Below are 23431 nucleotides of genomic sequence, written 5' to 3' on the forward strand. Positions count from 1 at the left end.
TACATAGCCTGACTAAAGCAATCAATTACCAACCACTTGGTAATACCATGGCAATCCTTAGAGATTGGTAACCACTTAGGGACCAGTTACCCACACCTTAGCAACCACAAAGCTACTTTTCAGGATTGAAAATAACACCGTGCTGCATTAATAAGACAATGTTTAAAGAATGAGAGAGAGAGGGAGTGTGTGTGTGTGTTTTTTTGTGGATTGGAGCTTTTACTGTGGGACTAAGCTCTGGAGGAAAGTCGATTGTTAATGCCTCTGTTTTCTCAGCCACTCACAAATCCCTGATTCCACCACCACCCCCTTTGCAAGAAAATAAATAAATAAATATACTGTATATAAAAATATCAGTGCCTCACTCTGAACCCAGCGGCTCTCAGGATCCATAAACACTGCAGAAAAATGATACCATGGAGGAGAAGCCAGCTTACATCTAGTCAGTACCTCTAGCATTTCTCTGTATATGATTTTTGAACAAATATTATTATATTATTATTATAAGTATTTGTGGTATTGTAAAACATTTATGTATGTATTTATCTACTAGTGGAGCATTTATATGTAGATTAATGTATCTACTAGTGGAGTAAAATCATATTTTAATACTCTTAGACAAAATTTTGAAATATTGTATATGATGTCCAAATACAAGGTTAACAGCAAATAAATAAAATAATCTTCAAATAATATTTACATATTGCTGCAGCCTTGATAATAGATTTTGCATTAATTGACAATAAGCAAACAAACATATAAATAAAAAAATATATTACATTGTAGATTTAATAGTGAACTCACTTTTTGTCAGTTTAGGCCTGAGGATGAAAAAATATATATTACTGTAAAGTTGCATAAGCAACACCATAGCAACCGATGAGCAACTCCTCATTAACCACCTGAAATAACAAAACAATTACCTAGCCTGGCTATAGCATCTATGTAGCAACACAGCAATCACATAGTGACCCCTTAGCCACACCTTAGCAACCATCACAAATACCATAGCAACAAGGATATAGAACATCACAGCAACCCCCTAGCAACATCATAGCAACACTATGTCATCCTCTAACGCCACACCTTCCTAATACTCTTCTTTTTTGTCAGAATCGAGAATAATAGCATGCTGCGTAAATAAGACAATGCAAAAAGAACAAGAAAACATGTGTCTTTTCTTGCAGTGAAGACCCAAATATATAAAAAAATAAATGTCAGCGTTAATAAAATTAACTTTTGATCATGTCCACTTAGGCTGTGTAATAGAAAAGTGAGGGCTGAGAAGGAGAAATTCCTGTCCTGGTTCTGTGGCCAGGAACCAAAAAAAGCTCCTTCAGACATTATTGAGGTAATAAAGCCTGACCCTGAGGGTTATGGGGTTAACCCTTTAATGGCTCTATTAAACCTTTAATTCTCAGGTTGAGGGCCTGGAAATGGCGGGGTTGAGTGACACCATTAAAACGGACAAAAGCCCGTGGGCTCTGAAAGGCTGGGTTTGTGCTCTGCTGTGTAAAATCGTCAGCCCTGGAGAAGAGGTCTGCAGCTCTATAAAGTCTGTCTGCGCTGGATGAAGATCCTCTACAAAGCTCTGCTGCACATTCAGGGATTAAGAGACGGGATGGCTCTGGGTGATGTTTTGGCCTGAGGTTTAAATACAAGCGCTGCATATTCTTATACAGACTGCTTATCGTACAGCGCTTGAGAAGATCCACATAAAGAACAAACATTTGCTTCGGTGATTCGGCTCATCTGTCATCTGAGCTACAACAAAAATAAATGTATTGGAAGGCGTTTGGTGTATGTCAGTCTTACTGTAAAGCCAAGCATTTCATTCTGGAAGCCAGTTTCATCCAGATGCCCTAAAGGCGTCCTAACTCCAGTACGAGCCGGTGTTGGTTTGTTGGCAGTGATGCTCGTCTCATAGTTTTTGAAAACTCCACATTGTTCTGTTTTTAGATTGTTTGGATTTGTTGTGTATCTCAGGCTTTTATACAGCTTTTAAAATGGATGTACAGTTGCAACCAACCACTTGTCAACACCTGCAACCCCTGTAACCACCTTAGATATCATAAGAAACCACTAAGCCATACCCTAGCAACCACCTGGGACATCATAGCAATCACCTGCGTAATCCATAGCCGTAGCAACCACTTAGCATCACTGTGTCAATCATATACTACAATATAACAACTATCGATCCTACTGGATGACACCAAAGCATATATAGCAACTTAGCAACAGCTTGAGATCTCATAGCAACCACCTGAGATACTATAGAAACACTAGCGTTTACTGTTACATACTGTACAGTAAATGTACACTGAAATACTGAAAAATGATTTTTTATTTTATTTTAGGTGCAGGTACAGATACAGAATAAAGATTGCAAATTTTTTTTATTAATATTTGTCTCATCTTTCTTTTAAAGCAGAAATCTGATTAATCCTCCTTTGTTTAGTCCCCCTTTCAATGAAAAGCATGGCCTGTGCATTCAGTTGTGAGTCAGACGTTGCTGTAGGGACAGGGTTTAGGCTAGACGCCAGGTTAGCCGTACATTGCTAACTGGCTAACTGTGAAATCAGTGCCGGACTGTAAGAACGGACACTTCTAACAGCAGCAACTGTCTCATAGTTACTACTAGACCTGGTCCTGGTTTAAAAAAAAAAAATGTCACCAGTGTAACAGTTTAACTCTGGTGTGGAGCATTATGGTATGGTACCTAGTAACCTTAACAACCAAACTTATATATAGTTTATAGGAAATTATGCCTATGTTTGACACAAGCACGCAAGTGCAAGCCCTCCTGGAATCCATTAAGATTGCATTGCAGAGCCTAAAATTCTGAAAAAGGACAGTTAACATAGCAGTCAACGAGAGCATCCTGATTTCCAGACTGTCAGGAATCGCCTGAGGAGGTACAGTTGGAACGCAACTCAAAGCTGATTGGTCTGTAATTCTCAGAGACACAGGCATAAGCAATGGCGTAGACCAGGGGTGTCCAAACTTGTTTTGTTGGGGGCCAGAAGAAGAAATATATTTGAAATCACGGGCCACAGACTCTGTAATAAAACAAATAATGAAATATACTACTTTAAATAATACATTTTTCCTGATTGTTTCATTTACACACCATTTTACTTGACTTACTTTCTTTATCTTTGACGGTGTTGTGTAAACTAAGATTTTTCAAATTGATGTTTCATTTCATGATGTCTCTTAATATTAAACTCCTTAATTACGGCAACTTTTAGACTCTTTGCCCCACTTTTCTGCGCTAGAAATGCGCACCCTCTCCGCTTTTAGACTCTTTTGCCCTGTTTTTCTGCGCTAGAAATGCACACTCTCTCCGCTTTTAGATTCTTTGGCCCGTTTTTCTGCGCTAGAAATGCGCACCCTCTCCGCTTTTAGACTTTTTGCCCGTTTTTCTGTGCTAGAAATGCACACCCTCTCCGCTTTTAGACTTTTTGCCCCGTTTTTCTGTGCTAGAAATGTGCACCCTCTCCGCTTTAAGACACTTTTGCCCCATTTTTCTGCGCTAGAAATGCGCACCCTCTCCGACTCTTTGGCCCGTTTCTGACATCTAGCGTTTAAACTTTGAATCTCACATTATAAAAACCTGCTTAAAAGCGGGACAACTTTTCTTCTATTTCTAAAATACCTCACGGGCCGCTCCAAAAAAGGAAACGGATCGCAAATGGCCTGCGGGCCGTAGTTTGGACACCCCTGGCGTAGACTATGGCATAGATTTGACACAGTAGTACATATTGGCCTACTCCAAGCTACTCCAAGCAAAGCAAACTTTGCAACACCCTATTAACTATCTAGCATAATCAAATTCATTTGAGAAAATGAGTAAAAAGGTACGAGGACTCTCATTAATGTACAGTGGTGTGTTTGCCCTACCAGGGAATTGAACCCCACTCTTCCATGGGGAAAGTGATGGTGTTAGTAGCTACACTACACCGAACAATCAAATGGTTTTCTATAGAACCATCCAATGATAAAACCACAGAACCAAGACTCATTCTTTTATGTCCTTCTCTGATGCCCCATTGTAACCTTGTAACCCTGAACTATCATTGTCTCCCCTGACAGGAATACACCATCGACATCTTCTTTGCTCAGACCTGGTACGACAGCCGCCTGAGATTCAACAGCACCATGAAGGTCCTGCGTCTAAACAGCAACATGGTGGGAAAGATCTGGATCCCCGACACCTTCTTCCGTAACTCCAAGAAGGCCGACGCCCACTGGATCACGACGCCCAATCGTATGCTGCGGATTTGGAACGATGGACGAATTCTGTACACTCTGAGGTAGCTCTGAGGCAGAGACAATGTGACTCTGTGATGTTATTGTTGGTGATCTTGTTAAGAGGGTCTGGCATGAAAGTTTAACGTTACTCATAAAACTGAAATTATGCCAGCCAGACACTTATTTAATATTTATTCAGACTGGATACATTTATTCATTATTTAGCTGTGGGACAGTGGTGTAACGTCATCATCATAATTGCGTAAGGCGAGAAGAAAAATGCATGGCCATTTGTGTCAAATATTGAAGGACACTGCTGTTGAACTTTTAATTCCTTTTCATGTCTGTGCCCAAAATACAGTCCTATGAGGTTTTTCCTTTGTTATTCACTAAACAATGCACACATATTTATCTTTGTCAGCCTAATAATGTGTCTGCTAACTAAAACAGTATTGTGAGAGAATTGTCACTTTTTTGCTCCTTGACTCCCACTACAGTTCACAAGTCGCACCTAGTGCTGGGCAGTATGACAAAAAATTCTGATGGTTTCGCGGTATATCACGATATTTGAATTATGCTTATATATATTTTTTTCTTTTTTGACTTTATATAGGTTTGTGACTCACTGTACTGTTAGGAGTAGGGGCATGCCATATCGTATTTTACATGATAATATGGCCAAAAAATGTAAATATCGTGAACGATATTATACCCTACTTTTTTTTGCCTTTCTTAGCAAAATAAAAATTCACACTGTTCTCATTTCCTATTATATATCTACTAGAGACAGATTATATCTGTCCATTATAATTTATTTTACTTTAATCCTGTATATATGGAGATATTTTGAGTGCATTATTAATAGTATCATGAAATTCTGGATCATTGACTTTTTTTACTAATCTGATAAAATTATTATTTTAAATATCTCAATTAGCCATATCATATTGCATGCAATAAAATTCTAAATATTTTTTCTAATTCAGAGTTTTGTCACATCGCCAAAAGTTTCGTTATCGTGAAAATACCATGAAATATCGTGATATTATTTTAGAGCAGTATTGCCCACCCCTATTTAGGAGTATATATAATATAAAGCACTAAAGGTTTACATTAAGGCTTTTATTACTGTTGGGTTCCATAAACACTATAAACAGAACTAAATACTTAATGTTTAAGTATTTAAAAGAGATATTTCTCAAAAGCTCTACTGCACGAGTAAGACACAAGGTTAAGTTTACAATATGTTATTATTAAGGCCATTAAATGCATTACAATATTAAAATCAGACACAATTTCCTTTCTTTCTACAGTTAACAAATACATTTAGTTCAATGTGCAATAAAATGATCCTTCGGGCTACAGTATAGTTACTAGGCATACAGTGAGGAGCATCAGTGGTAGCTGCTAAGATATAGTGCTGTTCTCATTTTTCTCCGGGTAAGACAGAACGTTTGACTCCACAGAGCTGAGCTACCATTAGTCTATGATGTTAGCTTGTTAGCTAACTGGCTTGCATTACTTAGCGAGCTCTGCCAGTGTTCTTCTTTGATGGTGCTGTTTTACACAGCACTCTGCAGCGCCCCTAGTGGTGTGGCAGTATGTGAAAAATGCATATCGGTATACGGTATACTGTCTAACACGTTATACCGCCCAGCACTAGTTGCACCTAAAGAACACGTGTACATTTCTGGACAAGCTGAGAGATACATGTGGACTGAGGCCGGTTTCTACCATAATATTCCCATTCCATATATATATCCAAGCCAGAGAATACAAGAATTGAAGTCATGCAATATCACCACTTGTAAAACACATACAGACCTGCCTTTAATAATAGAATTACCACAGGATTTTGATCTGATCTAATCTTCTTGTCTTCTAATCTTCTAATCTGTTCTTGTGTGTACCTCCTGCTGATGCTATACAGCTAATTCATTGTTTTCACATTCTAGAACTCCCTAGAATTCACGTACAGACAGCCGGAACTGACTTGCTAAAGAGATAATGCTCACGATAATGCTTATTGCCAAACATGGGTTTCACTTCCTGTCATTAATTTCATTATTATGCCCACTTAAATGGAAATGATCCAACACTGCAGATTGCCAGTTTGTGTGTCTGTGTGTTTGTGTAATGAATGAATGTAATGAATCTTGGCGTGCGTCGGAGATGTAATTGAGGGAGTTATTTCTGTATGTAGGTTGACCATCGATGCCGAGTGCCAGCTTAAACTGTATAACTTTCCCATGGATGAGCATTCCTGTCCCCTGGAGTTCTCAAGCTGTAAGTCTGGCCATATGCTCTTCTATCTATTCCCCCACCTCATGTTCTGTCTTTCTCTCTCTCTCTCTGTCTCTCTCTCTCCCTCCTTCCATTGCCTGCCAAGAACATAGCTCTTTAACACGCTGATAAAGACATCGGTGCTCTTCGCACCAAAAATAAACGTCCTCAGAGCTGCCGTCTGATTTCGCAAATCCGTTTTTTTGGTTGCGTCAGCTTTTCTTTAAACCTGCATTAAATCTTGACGCTAGTTCCATTCAATCGCTTTAAAAGCCCTGATAAAATGTTCCTACTCTGTCATTTTCCTAGAGTAAATAATTATGCTGCAGTGACGTAAATAAAAAAGTTTAGTCTTATTGACTGTAATACGCTACATAAAGCATAGGGGGCACTCTATAAGGCTTTATAATGTCTATAATACAGACACTAACTCTATAAAAAACTTTATCATGCTACATGATGCATATGGAATGCTCTATAATCTGTTACCATGTTCATACAATCCATACACTGATTCTGACAGACACTACATGAAGCATAGGCGGTGTTTTATTTGACAAAATCATATAACGCACACTTAACAGACTGGTTTCTCTCACACATTGATTCTATAAGAAATAAGAATAAGAATAAAAAATGAAAAATAAAACGTATATAGTGCAAACCACAACCAGCCATATTAAGCTTATGGTTTGGGTTTTTTTCTCCTAAATATCTTGTAATTTAACTATGCATAACCGTAACCAGTCATATTAAGACTACGGTTGAAGAGCAAACAGAGACAGAAATTTTTTTTTTCATACAGTACAGAGCTAAGGGATACAGCTGCCTATGAAACAGTCACGTGTACCATTTACTTACAGTATTTACTAGGGCTGTGAATCTTTGGGTCAGTAAGAGGACTGTCACGCGGAGCTCACCTACTGTCGCGCGGAGCTTTTTAACTGTACCGCGGAGCTCACCTACTGTTTTTTTTTTTTTTTTTTCACCCCTACTAACAACACAGTAATATGTGCAGGAAATCCTGCAGCCACGTATGTTGCCACCTTCAGCAACCTACTAGTGTGCAGGATCTACAGACCCATCTGCAACACCTTTCGCAAATTTTGCTACAGTATTAAATACTGAACCTTTTTGACAACAGTAGCTTATCTTGTATCCAAGATAGAGGTGTCCAACAGGGTACTAGAGCCTCCATTCAGTACAGTTCAGTACAGTTTTTCCCTAGAAACCTATTCTTTTACGTTAATATTGTAATCATTAACATGTATCATCATTACTGTTACACATATAAAGCCTTATCTTTCTTCTTGTCTCTCTCTCTCTCTCTCTCTCTCTCTCAGATTTCACTCTCACTTTCATATTTTCTCTCTCTCTCTCTCCCTCCTGTGTTTATATGGTAATGGTGCTGCTGGGGAGAGGCAGATGCTCTGTGGGACGTTCTCTGGGGAGAGCTTCCCTAATAGGTTCTGTGAAATCCACGGGAGAAAACTGGGGGAATCGCATCCCTAAATACAGCACAGAGAACGGGACCGTGTTGGCAGAATTAATGAGACACTGCGGATAGCTCTCCTCGTCCCACTACTGCTGATAGAAAAGCCTGGGAACTCACCTGTGTGAGAGATGCTGTGTAGACCCCGTCCATAGTCAAAAATCCAGATTGCAGTACTGATATTTCTGCCTCAATTTGACATTCATTCACATCAGATTTTCTTCTAACCTTAAATAAAGGAGAACCAAACCAATTAATGAGACAAAATACATATATAAGATAAGTCCTAACATTATGACCACCTAAGTCCTTGTTTCTACACACATAATACATTTTATCAGCTCCACTAATCAGGTAGGACACAACTGGACCACCACTATTAGTGGCTACAGTTGGTAGCTATTATTCAGGCGGCTTGAGTTTTTAAACACCTCATTGTCACTGCTGGACTAATAATATAGTCCACAAACAACTTTCTGTGGGCAGCATCCTGTGGGCAGCATCCTGTGGGCAGCGTCCTGCGGGCAGTCCTACTTATGAAGAACTAGAGGATGACCAACTCAAACTGTTTAGCAACAGATGAGCTTTTAACTTTACACTTTATACTTATTTACAAGATGGAGCAGTTAGGTAGGAGTGTCTAATAAAGTGGAAATTGAGTGGGCATGAGTAAGTGTTTAAAAACTCCAGCAGCACTGCTGTGTCTGATCCACTCATACTGGCACAACATACACTACTAACATTACATCACCATGCCTGTGTCACTTGAGTGCTGAGCATGACCCACCTAATCATTGAAGAAGAGAGTAAAAGGAGGATAATAATAAAATATGCAGAGAAACAGATACAGCACTACAGTCTGTAATTATAGAACTACACATGCTTGATTAGTATATATCTATGTTACATTTACTAAAACATTAATTTAATATTATAAATTGTAAATAAATGTTTATAATAGCAGTACAGTATCTACACTCTCCGGCTGCTGAGCTGAATAAGCTGACAGATGTGACAGAGCAGAATCATATCTCAGAGGCTTAAATCCTGCAGAATCCCTGGAAGCCAGACTGGGTATTTTTTTTTCTGTCTCTAGCTGGTAAAACTCCAGCTGTGCCAGTGCTCTTCAGTAACCTTCTGACTGACTGTCTGTTTATTCCCTCAGACGGTTACCCCAAGGAGGAGATCGTCTACAGGTGGAAGCGCAGCTCCGTGGAGGTGGGGGATATCCGCTCATGGAGGCTCTATCAGTTCTCCTTCGTTGGTCTGAGGAACAGCACTGAGGTCGTCAGGACCGTCTCAGGTAAAGCTTCAGCTCTGCTCTGTGGATGGAATGGATTGGCTTGTATTTGTTCTCCTGAAGTGTCCTCCATAGTGATGTGATGGGTATGTGCATCGATGGCACTTGGAAAAGAGGTGTGGTCTGACCTCACATGTATTGGAGGAGGCATGTGCTCCTACTGAAGCTCAGGTGTGAGGAGCATTGCAGTGAAAGGGAGAGTTCAAGTGAGTTGGATGGTTAATTGGCTCAGCTAAATATGGACGAAAATCTGGGTTAAGATTTATTGATGATTGATTTAAAAATAATTAATCAATCACACATTTTGCTATGACTATATATAATAATGGATATTTAAATGTAAAATAAAATAATCAATGCAAGCTCATCATAGTGGGATTTTATTTCTATTCAAACTCTTTGGAATTTCCGGGTTTTCTAGGTAAATTTGTCACAAAATGTGATCTAATCTTCATCAAAATCAAGTGTATTGACGAATATCATTTGTAGTAAGGAGAAAGGAAAATGGATGGCAGCAGTGAGTAAATAGTACAAACCTCTTAAGTAGTGTATATGCTCTGATGTCTCTGTCCCATCGCTCACTGTTTCCAATAAAATGATCATATGTGGTCACAGGATGCGGCTGTAGCATTAATGGGAAAAAAAAACGTAAACTGAATCTTCACGTGAAGCACTGATCATTAGAGAAAGAGTATCAATTAGTCGAATATAGATAAATATGGGATGTCTATAAGACATGTGAACATAGCCTTACAGCAGGGGTGTATAAGGAGAAATATATTTGAAGTCACAGGCCACAGACTCTGTAATAAAACTATAACTATAATATACCACTTTAAATAATACATTTTCCTGATTATTTACATTTACACACCATTTTACTTGACTTATTATCTTTATCTATCTTTGACAGTGTTGTGTAAACCAAGATTTTTCAAATTAATGTTTAATTTCATGATGTCTCTTAATATAAAACTCCTTAATTAGGGCAACTTTTAGACTCTTTGGCCCATTTTTCTGCGCTGGAAATGCGCACCCTCTCCTCTTTTAGACTCTTTGGCCCGTTTTTCTGCACAACTACACACCCTCTCCGCTTTTAGACTCTTTGGCCCATTTTTCTGCACTACAACTGCACACTCTCTCAGCTTTTAGACTCATTGGCCCGTTTTTCTGTGCTACAACTGCTCACCCTCTCCGCTTTTAGACTCATTGGCCCGTTTTTCTGCGCTACAACTGCTCACTCTCTCTGCTTTTAGACTCTTTGGCCCGTTTTTCTGTGCTACAACTGCTCACCCTCTCCGCTTTTAGACTCATTGGCCCGTTTTTCTGTGCTACAACTGCTCACCCTCTCCGCTTTTAGACTCATTGGCCCGTTTTTCTGCGCTAAAACTGCGCACCCTCTCCGCTTTTAGACTCTTTGGCCCGTTTTTCTGGGCTAGAAATGCGCACCCTCTCCGCTTTTAGACTCTTTGGCCCGTTTTTTTGCGCTAAAAATGCGCACCCTCTCCGCTTTTAGACTCTTTGGCCCGTTTTTCTGCGCTAGAACTGGGCACCCTCTCTGCTTTTAGACTCTTTGGCCGTTTTTCTGCGCTAGAAATGCGCACTCTCTCTGCTTTTAGACTCTTTGGCCCGTTTTTCTGCGCTACAACTGAGCACTCTCTCCGCTTTTAGACTCTTTGGCCCGTTTCTGACACCTAGCGTTCAAACTTTGAATCTCACGTTATAAAAACCTGCTTAACAGCGGGCCAACTTTCATTCTATTTCTAAAATACGGGCCGCTCCAAAAAAGGAAACAGGCCGCAAATGGTCCGCGGGCCGTAGTTTGGACACCCCTGCCTTACAGAAACTGAGTTGGTCTAGACAAAAATATATATATAATCTGCTTTTTAACACAATTTCTCCACTTGTTTCAGTGACTCTATGATTTAGAAATAATTCACGTGATTACAGCTAGCCTGTGTTTTGGCTGGAGGTGACCTCAGCTTGTGGGGGTTAATGAGTGTGTGTGATGGCATATAGCAGGAGATATATCACTCACTGCCCTCTGCTCCATGAATCACAATCAAAATAATTGTGTGTGTGTGTGTGATAGAGAGAGAGAAAGAGAGACACACACAAAGAGAGAGACAAATGGATCAAGAGTGAGGGCGAGACGGGTGGAAGCGTCGCAGCTTTAATGGCCCAGCGATAAATCAGCCCATTTGATCTGAACCGAAGAACACAAGAGCTTTGAAAGCCATTCATTTCCCTAAGAGGCTTCACAGCAGCAGCTCCAGCCTTTACCAGAACCAGTGTTTACCAGAACCAGTCCTGTACGCTCCATTCTCGTAACTCTGACAGGTCCAGTCTGGAAAGCTAGAGGCGGGGAGTGGTCACGAGGCATGCTGTGAGACATGCTTTATACAGACGCTCTGTTTAAATGGTTATTGATCGAGGTGAAAAGCGATCTGAGATAACACCGAACCAGAACAGACTGAGGACAATAAGTGTCCAGATGTTGCTGCACACAGAACATAAACATCTGTACTCAATTAATGCTTCCAGACAGGGACTGGAGTCTATAACCCAAAACAGGAAAAAGGATTAACACTGTGGAAAAATGCAAATATGATGAAGTTTTTCTTATTTTCTTACCATCCTTTCTTACTTTCATTGGATTGCAGACAATAAAAAAACATGATATTTCATGTATTATCTGCTAAATTTTATTTTATTTATTAATATACAGTACGTCCATTTCTGCATTTTAGACCTGCAGCACCTTCCAAAAATACTTGAAATGGTTTAGCATTTAGAACTTTGTTATGTTGCCAGTCCTTCTCAAAACATCACACTTTTTGTACCAAAGATACCAAATGATGAAGTGTTGTTATTGTGTGTTATTTTGTCCCAATCTCACTGCAAACATGTCTGAAGATGTGCAACAGATACGGTCTGTCGTTGTTGCATTATATGTTTCAGAATTCTTAGCAGCCTCATACCATCATACTACCACCACCATGTTTGACATTCAGTATGTTGTTCTTTTTTCTGTTCATTTCAAAGTGTTCATTTTACGCCAAAAGTTTCACTTTTGTCTCGTCAGTCCAAAGAATATTTACTCAAAGTTCTGGAGATCATCAAGATGTTTTTTTGGTAAATGTGAGATAGGTCGTTGTGTTCTTTTTGGTCAGCAGTGTTTTTTGTCTTGGATTTTTCCCATGGAGACAATTTAACCCAGTCTCCTTCTTATTATTGAATCATTAACACTGACCTTAACTGAGGCAAGTGAGAGCTGCAGTTCTTTAAATGTTGTTCTGGGTTCTTTTGGGACCTCCTGGATAAGTTTTTCATGCCCTTTTGGAGTAATTTTGGTCGGCCGGCCACTCCTGGCAAGGTTCACCTGTTTTCCATGTTTTCTCCATTTGTGCATAATAGCTCTCACTGTGGTTCTCTGGAGTCCCAAAGCCTTGTAACCTTTTCCAGACTAATAGATGATCAGTGACTTTGTTTTGTCATCTGTTTGTATGTTTCTTCAGATTGCTTTTAGATCTTTTATCTGTTTCATGTTGTGAGACAGGTTTTATTTAAGTGATTTCTTGATTCTACAGGTCTGGCAGTAATCAGGCCTGATTACCTCAGATTTCCAAAACATGTGATTGATCACAGTTAATTAATTGGGGGGGGGGCAATTACTTTTTCACATAGGGACAGGTTGGTTTGGATAATTTTTTTTTTTCAAATACTTTTTCACGTCACTGTATATTAATAAATAAATTAAGTTAAAACATAAACAAATCTAAATAAATTAGAGAAACTCTGTGCTTTTTTATTTGTGCTTTCCATACTATTCCAACATTTTCTGATTTTGGTTCGTAGTTATAGACAGACACCTGAGTAGTGGCAGTGTGATGCCCGCTGTGTTTATTCCTTTATCCAGTTAACAGAGCCAGTGAGGGGGTGCAGAGCTGCCCGGCTCTGGGTCTTCATTACCCAAAGCAATAAGAAATGATTGAGGATTGACGAGCCCTGCACTGCAGGAGCGCCCATCTCTGATGGTGATTTAGAGGGCATTCAGACCATACTTTTTCAGCTCTCTGATCTGTACGAGCAACTGAGCAGTGCCCCGGTTAGCGTGCAGGTGTGCTGCGGTAATAAAACACACTGTTGCAGCTCTGCAGTGTTCTATACTTTTAGGATTATGTATTACAGAGGAAATACAGTGGAAAACAATATTTACATCAGAAATATCTGAATTTACATCCCAAAAAAACAAAAAACATGTACTTGTGCTTATTTGTACAGCAGAACCAGGTTTGATGTACAGGGGTTGGACAATGAAACTGAAAAAAAACTGTCATTTTATTCATGGTTTCATGGCTAAATTGGAGCAGCCTGGTGGCCAATCTTCATTAATTGCACATTGCACCAATAAGAGCAGAGTGTGAAGGTTCAAATTTCAGTGTAAGAGCACAGTTTTACTCAAAATATTGCAATGCACACAACATTATGGGTGACATACCAGAGTTCAAAAGAGGACAAATTGTTGGTGCACGTCTTGCTGGTGCATCTGTGACCAAGACAGCAAGTCTTTGTGATGTATCAAGAGCCACGGTATCCAGGGTAATGTCAGCATACCAGCAAGAAGGACCAACCACATCCAACAGGATTAACTGTGGACGCTGTAAGAGGAAGCTGTCTGAAAGGGATGTTCAGGGTTGTTTCAGTTTCATTGTCCATTTGTTACATTGTGATTGGTGTATTAATTGTGGTTAGTTTTGGTTTCACACTACAGAACTTTACTACATCCTTTCATTTTTACCTACATAGGTAGAATCTCCTTATAGTGGCATTGATTGTTGTAAGAAATGTTGTCAGTTCAGCAAGTTGGCCTTCCAGTTGGTAACCATACTGCTTCGTGACATGCTTTCAAGCCAAGAGGAGTTGAATTTCTACACAACACCACTTCTTTTTTTTCTTCTGTTGTGTCATTTGAGTGTGTTGGCCAACCATTAATGCTGTGTTGGTGGCAGTTGGAAATAAGGCTTTACAGATGTTCAATTGGATTTAGATCCAAACTTATAGCTGGCCACTTCAGAACACTGCAGTGCTTTCCATGTATGATCCTAGTATGTTTGGGGTCATTGTCCTGCTGCAAGACCCATGACATAGGATACAAACCAAACTTTCTGACACTGTGCTCTATATTGTGACACTAAATAATTAGGTAATTTTCACATTTAAGGCACCCAGTGCCAGAAGCAAAAAAACAACCCTGAAACATTTGAACCTCCACCATATTTGACTGTAGGTACTGTGTTATTTTCTTTGTCTTGGTCTCATCTGCCCCAGCAGGATTTTGGCTTTCTCTCGTACATTTTGGCAAATTAGCTTTTTTATGACTCTATCAGTAGCTGAGTCCTCTTGGGTATCTTGCCATAGCATTTCATATAATTCATTTCAGTGCATAACTGATGCACCATGAGCCTGCAGGACAGCTTAAATTTATTTGAAACTTGATGGGGGCTGCTTATCCACCATCCGGACTATCCTGCATTGCAACTTTTCATAAATGTTTTTCTTCTGTCCACATCGAGGGAGATGAGATACAGTGCCATGTGTTGTAGAGTTCTTGATTATGTTTTGCAACAATGAAGTTTAAACTAATTGTGGTTTTACAGTATACCCACAATTTCAAAAAGTCTGACTGTAAATCATATACCAATTCAATATTTAGAATCAAACATCCAAGTCAAGTAAAAAACAGACTGTAGTTATGACACGCTTCCCAATTTGGTTCATTTTAAATAATCACATTGTTAACATTAATTTGATACTAAAATTGTAATTTTTAGTCAGTCAGATAAACACTGAGAGTTTTATTCTCTCTCTCTCTCTCTCTCTCTCTCTCTCTCTCTCTCTCTCTCTCAGTTCAAAGCTATTCTTAGTGTTGACCTTCTGTGTGTCGGCCGCTCTGTTGTCCGTGTGCGTCGGTCTGTGTGAATCTGCTCAGACTCGGACGCCGCGGGACACATCAGCCAGAGCTGAAAAGAGCCGAATACACACATATGCACACGCACACACACACACACACACACACACACACAGGCACACACATACTACACATAGGCAGCACAGCAAATGCACAGTGAATAACACTGCAGCCCTGAATGTCTTTTTTAACATCACTCTCATGTCCATTAGAACAGCTGCTGCAGATGTGCTGCAGTTCTGAGTGCAGATCAGTGAGTTCTAAAGTTGGGTTCCAGGCTGTTACCCAATATATCTCATATATTCTGAACTGCGTTGCAATACTTCCGTCCCATACTTCCATCTGGGTGCATCTACAGTATCTCTCAAAAGTTAGTACACCCCTCACATTTTTGTAAATATTTTATCATCTTTTCAGTGGCCAACATACAGCCATTAATGTCTGAACTACTAGTAACAAAATGTAAGTAAATTGTTTGTAGGCTTTCTTGTGCATCAGCTTTAGAAGAGGCTTTCTTCTAGGACATACCAGTGCCTTGGTTTTCATACCAATTGTCCCAAATATTCTCACAGTTTGATTAGATTTTGCGGTAGAGGGTGGAATGTTAATAATGTGTGTCCAATTCCATCCATTTTCAATCTGGGATAGGTCTGGAAATGTGGCTGTCCATGGTATAGCATCTGTGACTTTAAGGTATATTGAAGAGCATTGTCCTTTTCAAATCGCCCACCAGTTTACCCCATTGACATAACGTTGGGCTGTCAAATGGCCTGTAATGAAGACCTGACCTGGCATCAAACCAAATTGTACCTCACATCATGACACCAGGACTTGGTGGACTGGGTGTGTGATGTTTCACAAAAAATCATTGATCTTGTCACTGACTACAGTGCCTACACACATGGAATCGTTGGTCATCTCCACCAAGACAAAAGGTGAATGCCAGTGGGTCATTTTAAGTGAAAAGTCCTGCTATTGTCTTGTCATTCTGTACTAATAATCAATATTTCAGGCTGTTTTTGCTGTGTGTTTGCTGTGTGTTGGGTGTGTATTCCTGCAGAGTGTGTTTGGTGGCAGAATGCGTTACAGCTCCATCAGTTCCCCCTCCCTCCCTCGCTCTAAACCTGTTGTGTCTCTCTCTCCATCTATCTCTTTGTCTCTCGGCCAAGCAGTGGGAGTGAGAGAACAGCACTGACTCAGACAGGATCCCCTACAACACAGCTAAACACCAATTACACTCGCTCTCTCTCTCCCTCTCCCTGTCTCCTGTCAGAGTAATCAGACTGTAATTAATACTTGGACAGTGATGTGAACCTGGAATGCTAAAGACTGCAGACTGTCGGGAGTAAACAGTGCTATAGTGACTATATAGTGCTATAGTAAAACTGGCACTGTGGATTAATCCCAAATAAAGATCATTTCAGACTCAGAATTGTGTTACTGGACAGTTTTAATACGTCTGTCCAAATGTTTATGAACACTTCTATTAATGGCTGCAGGTACTGTATTTTTCGAACATTTTAAATAATCGACAGTGTGCCTTATGTATAAATTCTACAAGTCAGGTATTAAGAAGCAGTAAGGCCACTCCGCTGAAGTTAATCATTATAAGGGTAAGTTTTCTGTGAAGTTTCTCCAACACTAAGGCTGGGTGCAGCAGCATTAGCCCCTAACCACAGCATTAGCTCTTTCACCGTTCAGAGGTGAGTATATTGGACTGCGGTTGGTCTGCGGTTTCTAACTAATGCTAATGCTGCTGCATCCAGCCTTAGTGCTGGAGAAACCTCACTGAAGACTCACCCTTAGACAAAATATTGGAAATCTTAGCTTACTGTAAATAAACAGAAGTGCTTTACTCACCCAAATTAAAGGCTTTCAGGACAGAAATTTGTGTAGATTAACCTCCAGCACTCATTTGACTTAGAAATATATATATTTTAAGAATTACAGTTTTGTTTCGATGTAGGCACACTAGGGGTGGGCGATATGGCTCTAAAATAATATCACGATATTTCATGGTATTTTCACGATAACGATACTTTTGGTGATATGACAGAACAATAAATTAGAAAAATTATTTCAAATTGTATTATTGCATGCAATATGATATGGCTAACTGAGATATTAAATAATAACAATTTTATCAGACTTGAAACAGAAGTCAATAATCCAGAATGTCATGATACTAGTAATGCACTCCAAATATCTCCATATATTCAGGATTAAAGTCAAATAAATGATACTGGACAAATATAATCTGTCTCTAGTAGATATATAATAGGAAATAAGAACAGTGTGAGTTTTTCTTTTGCTAAAAACGGCAAAAAAGTAGTACCCTGATGTGATAATTAGTGGTGGGTGATATGTTACGATATTTTTAGGTATACTATCGTTCAAATATTCAAACATTTTGGCGATATTATTGCATACGATACGATATGGCACACCCCTAAGGCACACTTACTAGTGACACTTAATACGCCTTATAATCCGGTGTGCCTCATGTATGAAAATAGACCAGAAAAATAGACATTCATTAAGAGTGATAAATTAATAGTAATACAAATACTTAATGACTAATAATCATTATATATATATATATATATATATATATATATATATATATATATATATATATATATATATATTTTTTTTTTTTTAATATAATTTTATTTCTAATTTTTTCCCATTTTCTCCCCAATTTACGCGGCCAATTACCCAACCCACTCATTAGCATTCCCCCTATCACTAGTGATGCCCCAACACACCAGGAGGGTGAAGACTAACACATGCTTCCTCCGATACATGTGAAGCCAGCCACCATTTCTTTTTGAGCTGCTGCTGATGCAGCATTACCGAGCAGCATCACAGCGCGCTTAGAGGAAAGCGCAGCAACTCAGTTCTGATACATCAGCTCACAGACGCCCTGTGCTGCAGACATCACCGTAGGAGTGTTTTGGGGGAGTGCGCCATCTACCCACCCAGAGGGAGCAGGGCCAATTTTGCTCCCTCTGAGCGCCGGCAGCTTGATGGCAAAGCTGCATGAGCAGGGGTTCGAACCTGCAACCTCCTGCTCATAGTGGCATAGTGATTATTTTTGACTTGTGCTTTGTATTTACATGTTTTAATTCAGCCTGACAGCTAAAGGTGTCATTTTGAAACTATGACATACCAAAATATACCAAGGAACTTTCACACATATCATACAGTTCTATAGTAACAACTATAAAGCTAGCATTGTAGTGTGGAACACCGAACTAAGATCGTTTCAGAGTAAAAATCGTGTTCCTGGATAGATACACTACTACTTATCATTGCATTCTACTGCTTTAAGTTGCACTCATTGCTGACACAGATGTGAAAATGCACACACAGACAGCTTGTCAAGCCGATAATAATGAATGTAATTATCCAAACATGTATTATGCATTCCATCATTTAACCTTGTATTGGGGCTTATGCAAACAACTCAAAACACAAGTATTTTACATCTGACCAAATTTCAGAAGTTTAGTACTGAACAGAAACTGCACTCTCTAGTTTAACATCTAGTCCTGTGTTTGTCTTGGTGGAGATGACCATCAAATATGTCTGTGCAGGCCTTGTTTTTTTAGCGACAAGATCAAAAGTTTCTTGTCACATGTCACACGTTCTGAAGGCCTGGTGTCATAGTATGAAGCACAATTTTGTACATTGCGAGATCACCTTTAGTCTTCATTACGGGCACTTTAACAGACCAACATTTTGCTAATAATGTCCTGCAACCAGTGAACTACAGTACATTTTCTGAGCACAAACCCTGGTGACCTCTTCCAACAGGACAATGCTTGTCCACATGCTGCTGCTATGTCAAGACCTGTTTGTGATTAAAAATGTGTGGGATGCAGTAGAATGCTCTATAAACATTCTACGTCTACCACAAAGTCTGAGAATATTCGAGCTATATGGGATGCTATTTGCATAACACACTTTTTCTGTATGTGTATCTCAGTTATTATTGCCCTTATCAGTTGAATATTTGAATCATTTATTGTTCCTGGTTACTTTTATTATGATTCTGAAAGGCAATAAAATCCCACACTGACTTCTAGGTTTGTATTTTATTAGTCAATTAATTATTTTTTCAATTAGTTGCCTAGTCATGATTGTTTTTGTCACGCCCTGCATTTGCACTTAGCATTCCTGTGCATTATTTTACTGCACATTGATAGCTAAACATCATTTTGTTAGTTAGATAGAAATACCTAATTAAACCTAGAAATTACAAAATACACTACAGGTCAAAAGTTTTAGAACACCCCTCCTTTTTTTTGGTTGTCCAGTAGCAGTGCTGTATGGCCCAGAAGGGCTGATTTTTATTTTCTAATCTTAACAATGAGTTTATGACTCTTTTCTCTTCACTGCTGAAACTGAGACTCCAATAAGCTGAGCTATAGGTGCTGTTGCCATGTGGATCAGCCAGACGTGGCTCTTTCTGTAACAGTTTTCTCCAGGTTCCTTTGGTGTTTTGAAGATGTAGGAAACAGTACTCGCCACTCTCTAGCTTTATCTCTAATTTCTCGAAATAAAATACAGAGTTCTTTGTGTTTCTGTGTCTTTTTCTTTATAAGTGTGTAAATGCTACAGTAGAGAGTGCAGTAATACCATCTGTTCCAGCACTGATTTACTAGACAAAAGTAAGACCATGTAAATTCACATTTTTGCTCAGTTTATTTTCAATGTACTTGTACATTGAATTTTGTACCATTTCCATTTATTAACTGAACCTGAAAAGCTTAAATGGCAAAAATATAGGGAAACAAATAGGGGTGTTCAAAAAAGTTTTAATATTGGAGACTTTTGTTGCATGCCAGAAGTAATGAGTTATTCATAGTCAGTGTTGTTGATCATGTCCCTATTTATTTTGCAACTATTTCTTTGATGATGAGTGTATAAGCCACTGTGTAATTAGAATAGCCACATTTTGGAGGTCGAAAAAATAAAATTGTGAGAGAAGAATGAATTTTGCATCAGCAGCAGCTGAACTGTGTGTGCTTTTGGACAACACCCCAGAGTCTGCTGTCTGCACCAGGCCTGCCGGAATAACATTACTGAGACACACACACACACACACACACTCGGAGCGCTCAGACAGTGGTGACAGTGCCGGGTGAAGGCTCGGGGGGGCTGTCACTGCTGCAGGTAGAGAGAGGGATATATAAATGTGAAGTGTTAGGACGGTCAGGCTAACAGGATTTGGACACTGTGGACCTCACACTGCTGCATTTAATCTCCACAGCATCCATCTATCCCCACTGCACCCAGACCGACTGCAGAATAACACTCTCAGGAGTGTGACGCTGTCCATCACCTCCTGAATTACAATATTACAGATTACTCTCACATTTAATAACAACGTTTATTACAGCCTTGATGAAACTCTGTTCACACTGGCTTTGTACAGATTTTTTTATTATAATTGGTTCTAAATGTTACGCCAGTTATATTGAAATTTGAAAATAAACCAAATTTTGTAAGTTACAGCCAGTTACTGTCAAACACCAGTATACACTATACAGGATGTGCATTATATGTACCGTATTTTACGCACTATAAGGCGCACTGGATTATAAGGTGCACTATCTATCAGTGAATGTCTATGTTCTGGTTTATTTTCATACATAACGCGCACCGGATTATAAGGCACCTAAGTGAACAAAACTGTAAAAAACATTTTCTGTTAAAGTCAATCGAGCACTGAATGTTAATCTACTGAAAACTGTTTACTTGGGTGAGTAAGGTGCTTCAGTTTAGTTACAGTAAGCTTAGATTTCCAATATTTTCAACAGCGCAGTTAGCAACAGTGCCAGCCGCAGTTAGCAGAGTTTAGTACTATAAAATGAGGAACCCAGAGTGTTGCGGTAACCCAGGGCACTGACTCATTCCAAGTAGCATGTTTTCTACCCAGTAAACACACAGACTACAGTCCAATATACTCACCTCTAAATAGCGGAAAAGCTAGTGTTGTGGTTAGCAGCTAATGCTAATGCTGCTTCAGCCTCGGTGCTGGAGAAACTTCACTGAAAACTCACCCTTAAAACGCAGTACTTTAGCGGAGTGGCTTTACTACTCCTTATTATCTGACTGGTAGAGTTCATACCGGATTATAAGTGTATTAATTTTTAATTTTAATTGCGCCTTATAGTGCAAAAAATATGGTATATTTGTGATACCCCTTCAGCTTCATACATTCAGCTTCTTGAATAGGTTATTGAGTATCTATTGTGAATTATTCAAAATCTACTATGGATTAATTCATCTTATTTATTCAGTATTAACTTTAATTAGTTAGTATTTCTAAAGGATTCTATGTCTGCATTTAACTACTAAATCTTATCATCTTTGAATTATTCAGTAACCCTGTATGATTATGCAGTCTCCACTATGATTTATTTAGTATCGTCAAATGATTTTTCAGTGTGTTAACTATTAATTATTCAGTATTTACTATGAAATATTATTCAATTCATTCAGTATGCACTGTAAAGTATTCGGTATCCACTACATGTTATTCAGTATGTACTAATAACTATTCGCTAAGCCCTATAATTAATTCAGTATTCTCTGTGCATTATTTAGTAGCCAGTATCAATTTTCTATTTAGTATTTACAGTGAATTATTCAGAATCTACTATAGTATTGTCATGATGAGCACAGAATTGCAGACACGTGCAGATACTGATAAAAATATATGTTTATTATAACAATAAACAGATGTAATACGTGGTTGATACAGAAAACAGTTAATCACCAGAAACCAGAGCAATGTAGACAAAACCATACCATAAACAAGAGACAGTCCAGAGTTCATACACGAGAGATCCAATGTCAGAGGTAATCCAAGAGGCAGTAGTGAAAACACAGTCCAGGTAATACACAAACAATCCAATATCAGAGGCAAAGGCAATAATCGGTGTCGAGAAAACAAAGGCAAGGTCATACACAAGATAAACTGAGACAAGAGATAAAGTAACGCTTTGTAAAGAGGAGAACCTACAATACGCGGCGTGGGTGTTTGTGTGGAGTGCTCTTTTATAGTGCCAGTAATCAGTATTCAGGACTTCCTGGAGGAAGCAGGTGAGGTGTCACGTGACCAGGTGAGTGCGTGATGTCAGCGGGTGGTGCGTTCTGGGTAATGTAGTTGTTGACCTGAGAACCTCCATTAGAGCTGGGTGTGGAAGGGACAGAGGAGCTAACAGCACCAGACGTGACAAGTATACTCAGTATCCACTATGAGTTATTTATTATTAACTATAAATTACTCATTATATGATTTCAATTATTCAGTATCTATTATGGATTATTTAGTATCCTCTATAGATTATGTAGAATCTACTATAAAATATTCTGCTACAAATATAAATAGTTTGTACTCATTATCCACTGAATGCATTGAATCCACGGTTGTTTCCTCTATGAATTATTTAGTATTTAATAAACACTAGATGAAAGGAGTGCTTTAATAATAAATACAGTATTTATTTACCATCAAATAGGAATATAAATATTTTGACATCATATTATCATCTGTCTTTAATGTTGTAATTATTAGATCTATTCAAAATATAATTTCTAATTTGGTCATTAATCTGTTTTGAGATGTTTTGAGAAAGTGAAGTGCATGTTTAAAGATCTTGATGGTTTATTAGTGATGCTGTTTGTGTTTTCAGAGCTGTTAGGATGGAATGCTTTTCTGCAGTATGTGTCAGATTAATCCTTTTATTGTAATCTGAATCCGTTAGCTTTTGCTCACTTTCTGTCGGAGGAAGATGATTGCTCTGACAACCGAAACAATGAGAGCATCTCCTCTGAGGCCTGTTATCTGTGAAGATCTAAGGACATCATCCTTCTAACACTTTCCTCATCCTCATCATCCTCTGAGTAACGGAGTATCGGCAGCAGTTCCAGATGTTTTTTATATGCTCACTGCTTCTATCTTTCCATTTCCCTTTTTCCTTTTATTATTTAACATTATTTGTCTTAATTGTTTTCATATCCTGCTTGTTCATTATAGGTCCAAATGTTTGTGGACATCCCTTTTTAACTATTGCATCCAGCAATTTATTGTCAGTTGGACTCTTTGTGGATA

General features: G+C 38.8%; 1 protein-coding gene across 2 annotated transcripts in view; it reads left to right on the forward strand.

Annotated features, from left to right (window-relative positions):
- gabrg2 (gamma-aminobutyric acid type A receptor subunit gamma2) overlaps positions 1-23431 on the forward strand; it is a 97692-nt gene that overhangs the window by 41061 nt on the left and 33200 nt on the right. For both annotated transcript variants that reach the window (XM_022676372.2, XM_022676373.2), the window contains exons 4-6: positions 4099-4319; positions 6461-6543; positions 9198-9335. In XM_022676372.2, coding sequence (XP_022532093.1) covers positions 4099-4319; positions 6461-6543; positions 9198-9335 — 442 coding nt within the window. The remainder of the gene's footprint in view (positions 1-4098; positions 4320-6460; positions 6544-9197; positions 9336-23431) is intronic.

The sequence above is a fragment of the Astyanax mexicanus genome, chromosome 17 (genome assembly GCF_023375975.1).
Source record: "Astyanax mexicanus isolate ESR-SI-001 chromosome 17, AstMex3_surface, whole genome shotgun sequence".
NCBI lineage: Eukaryota > Metazoa > Chordata > Actinopteri > Characiformes > Acestrorhamphidae > Astyanax > Astyanax mexicanus.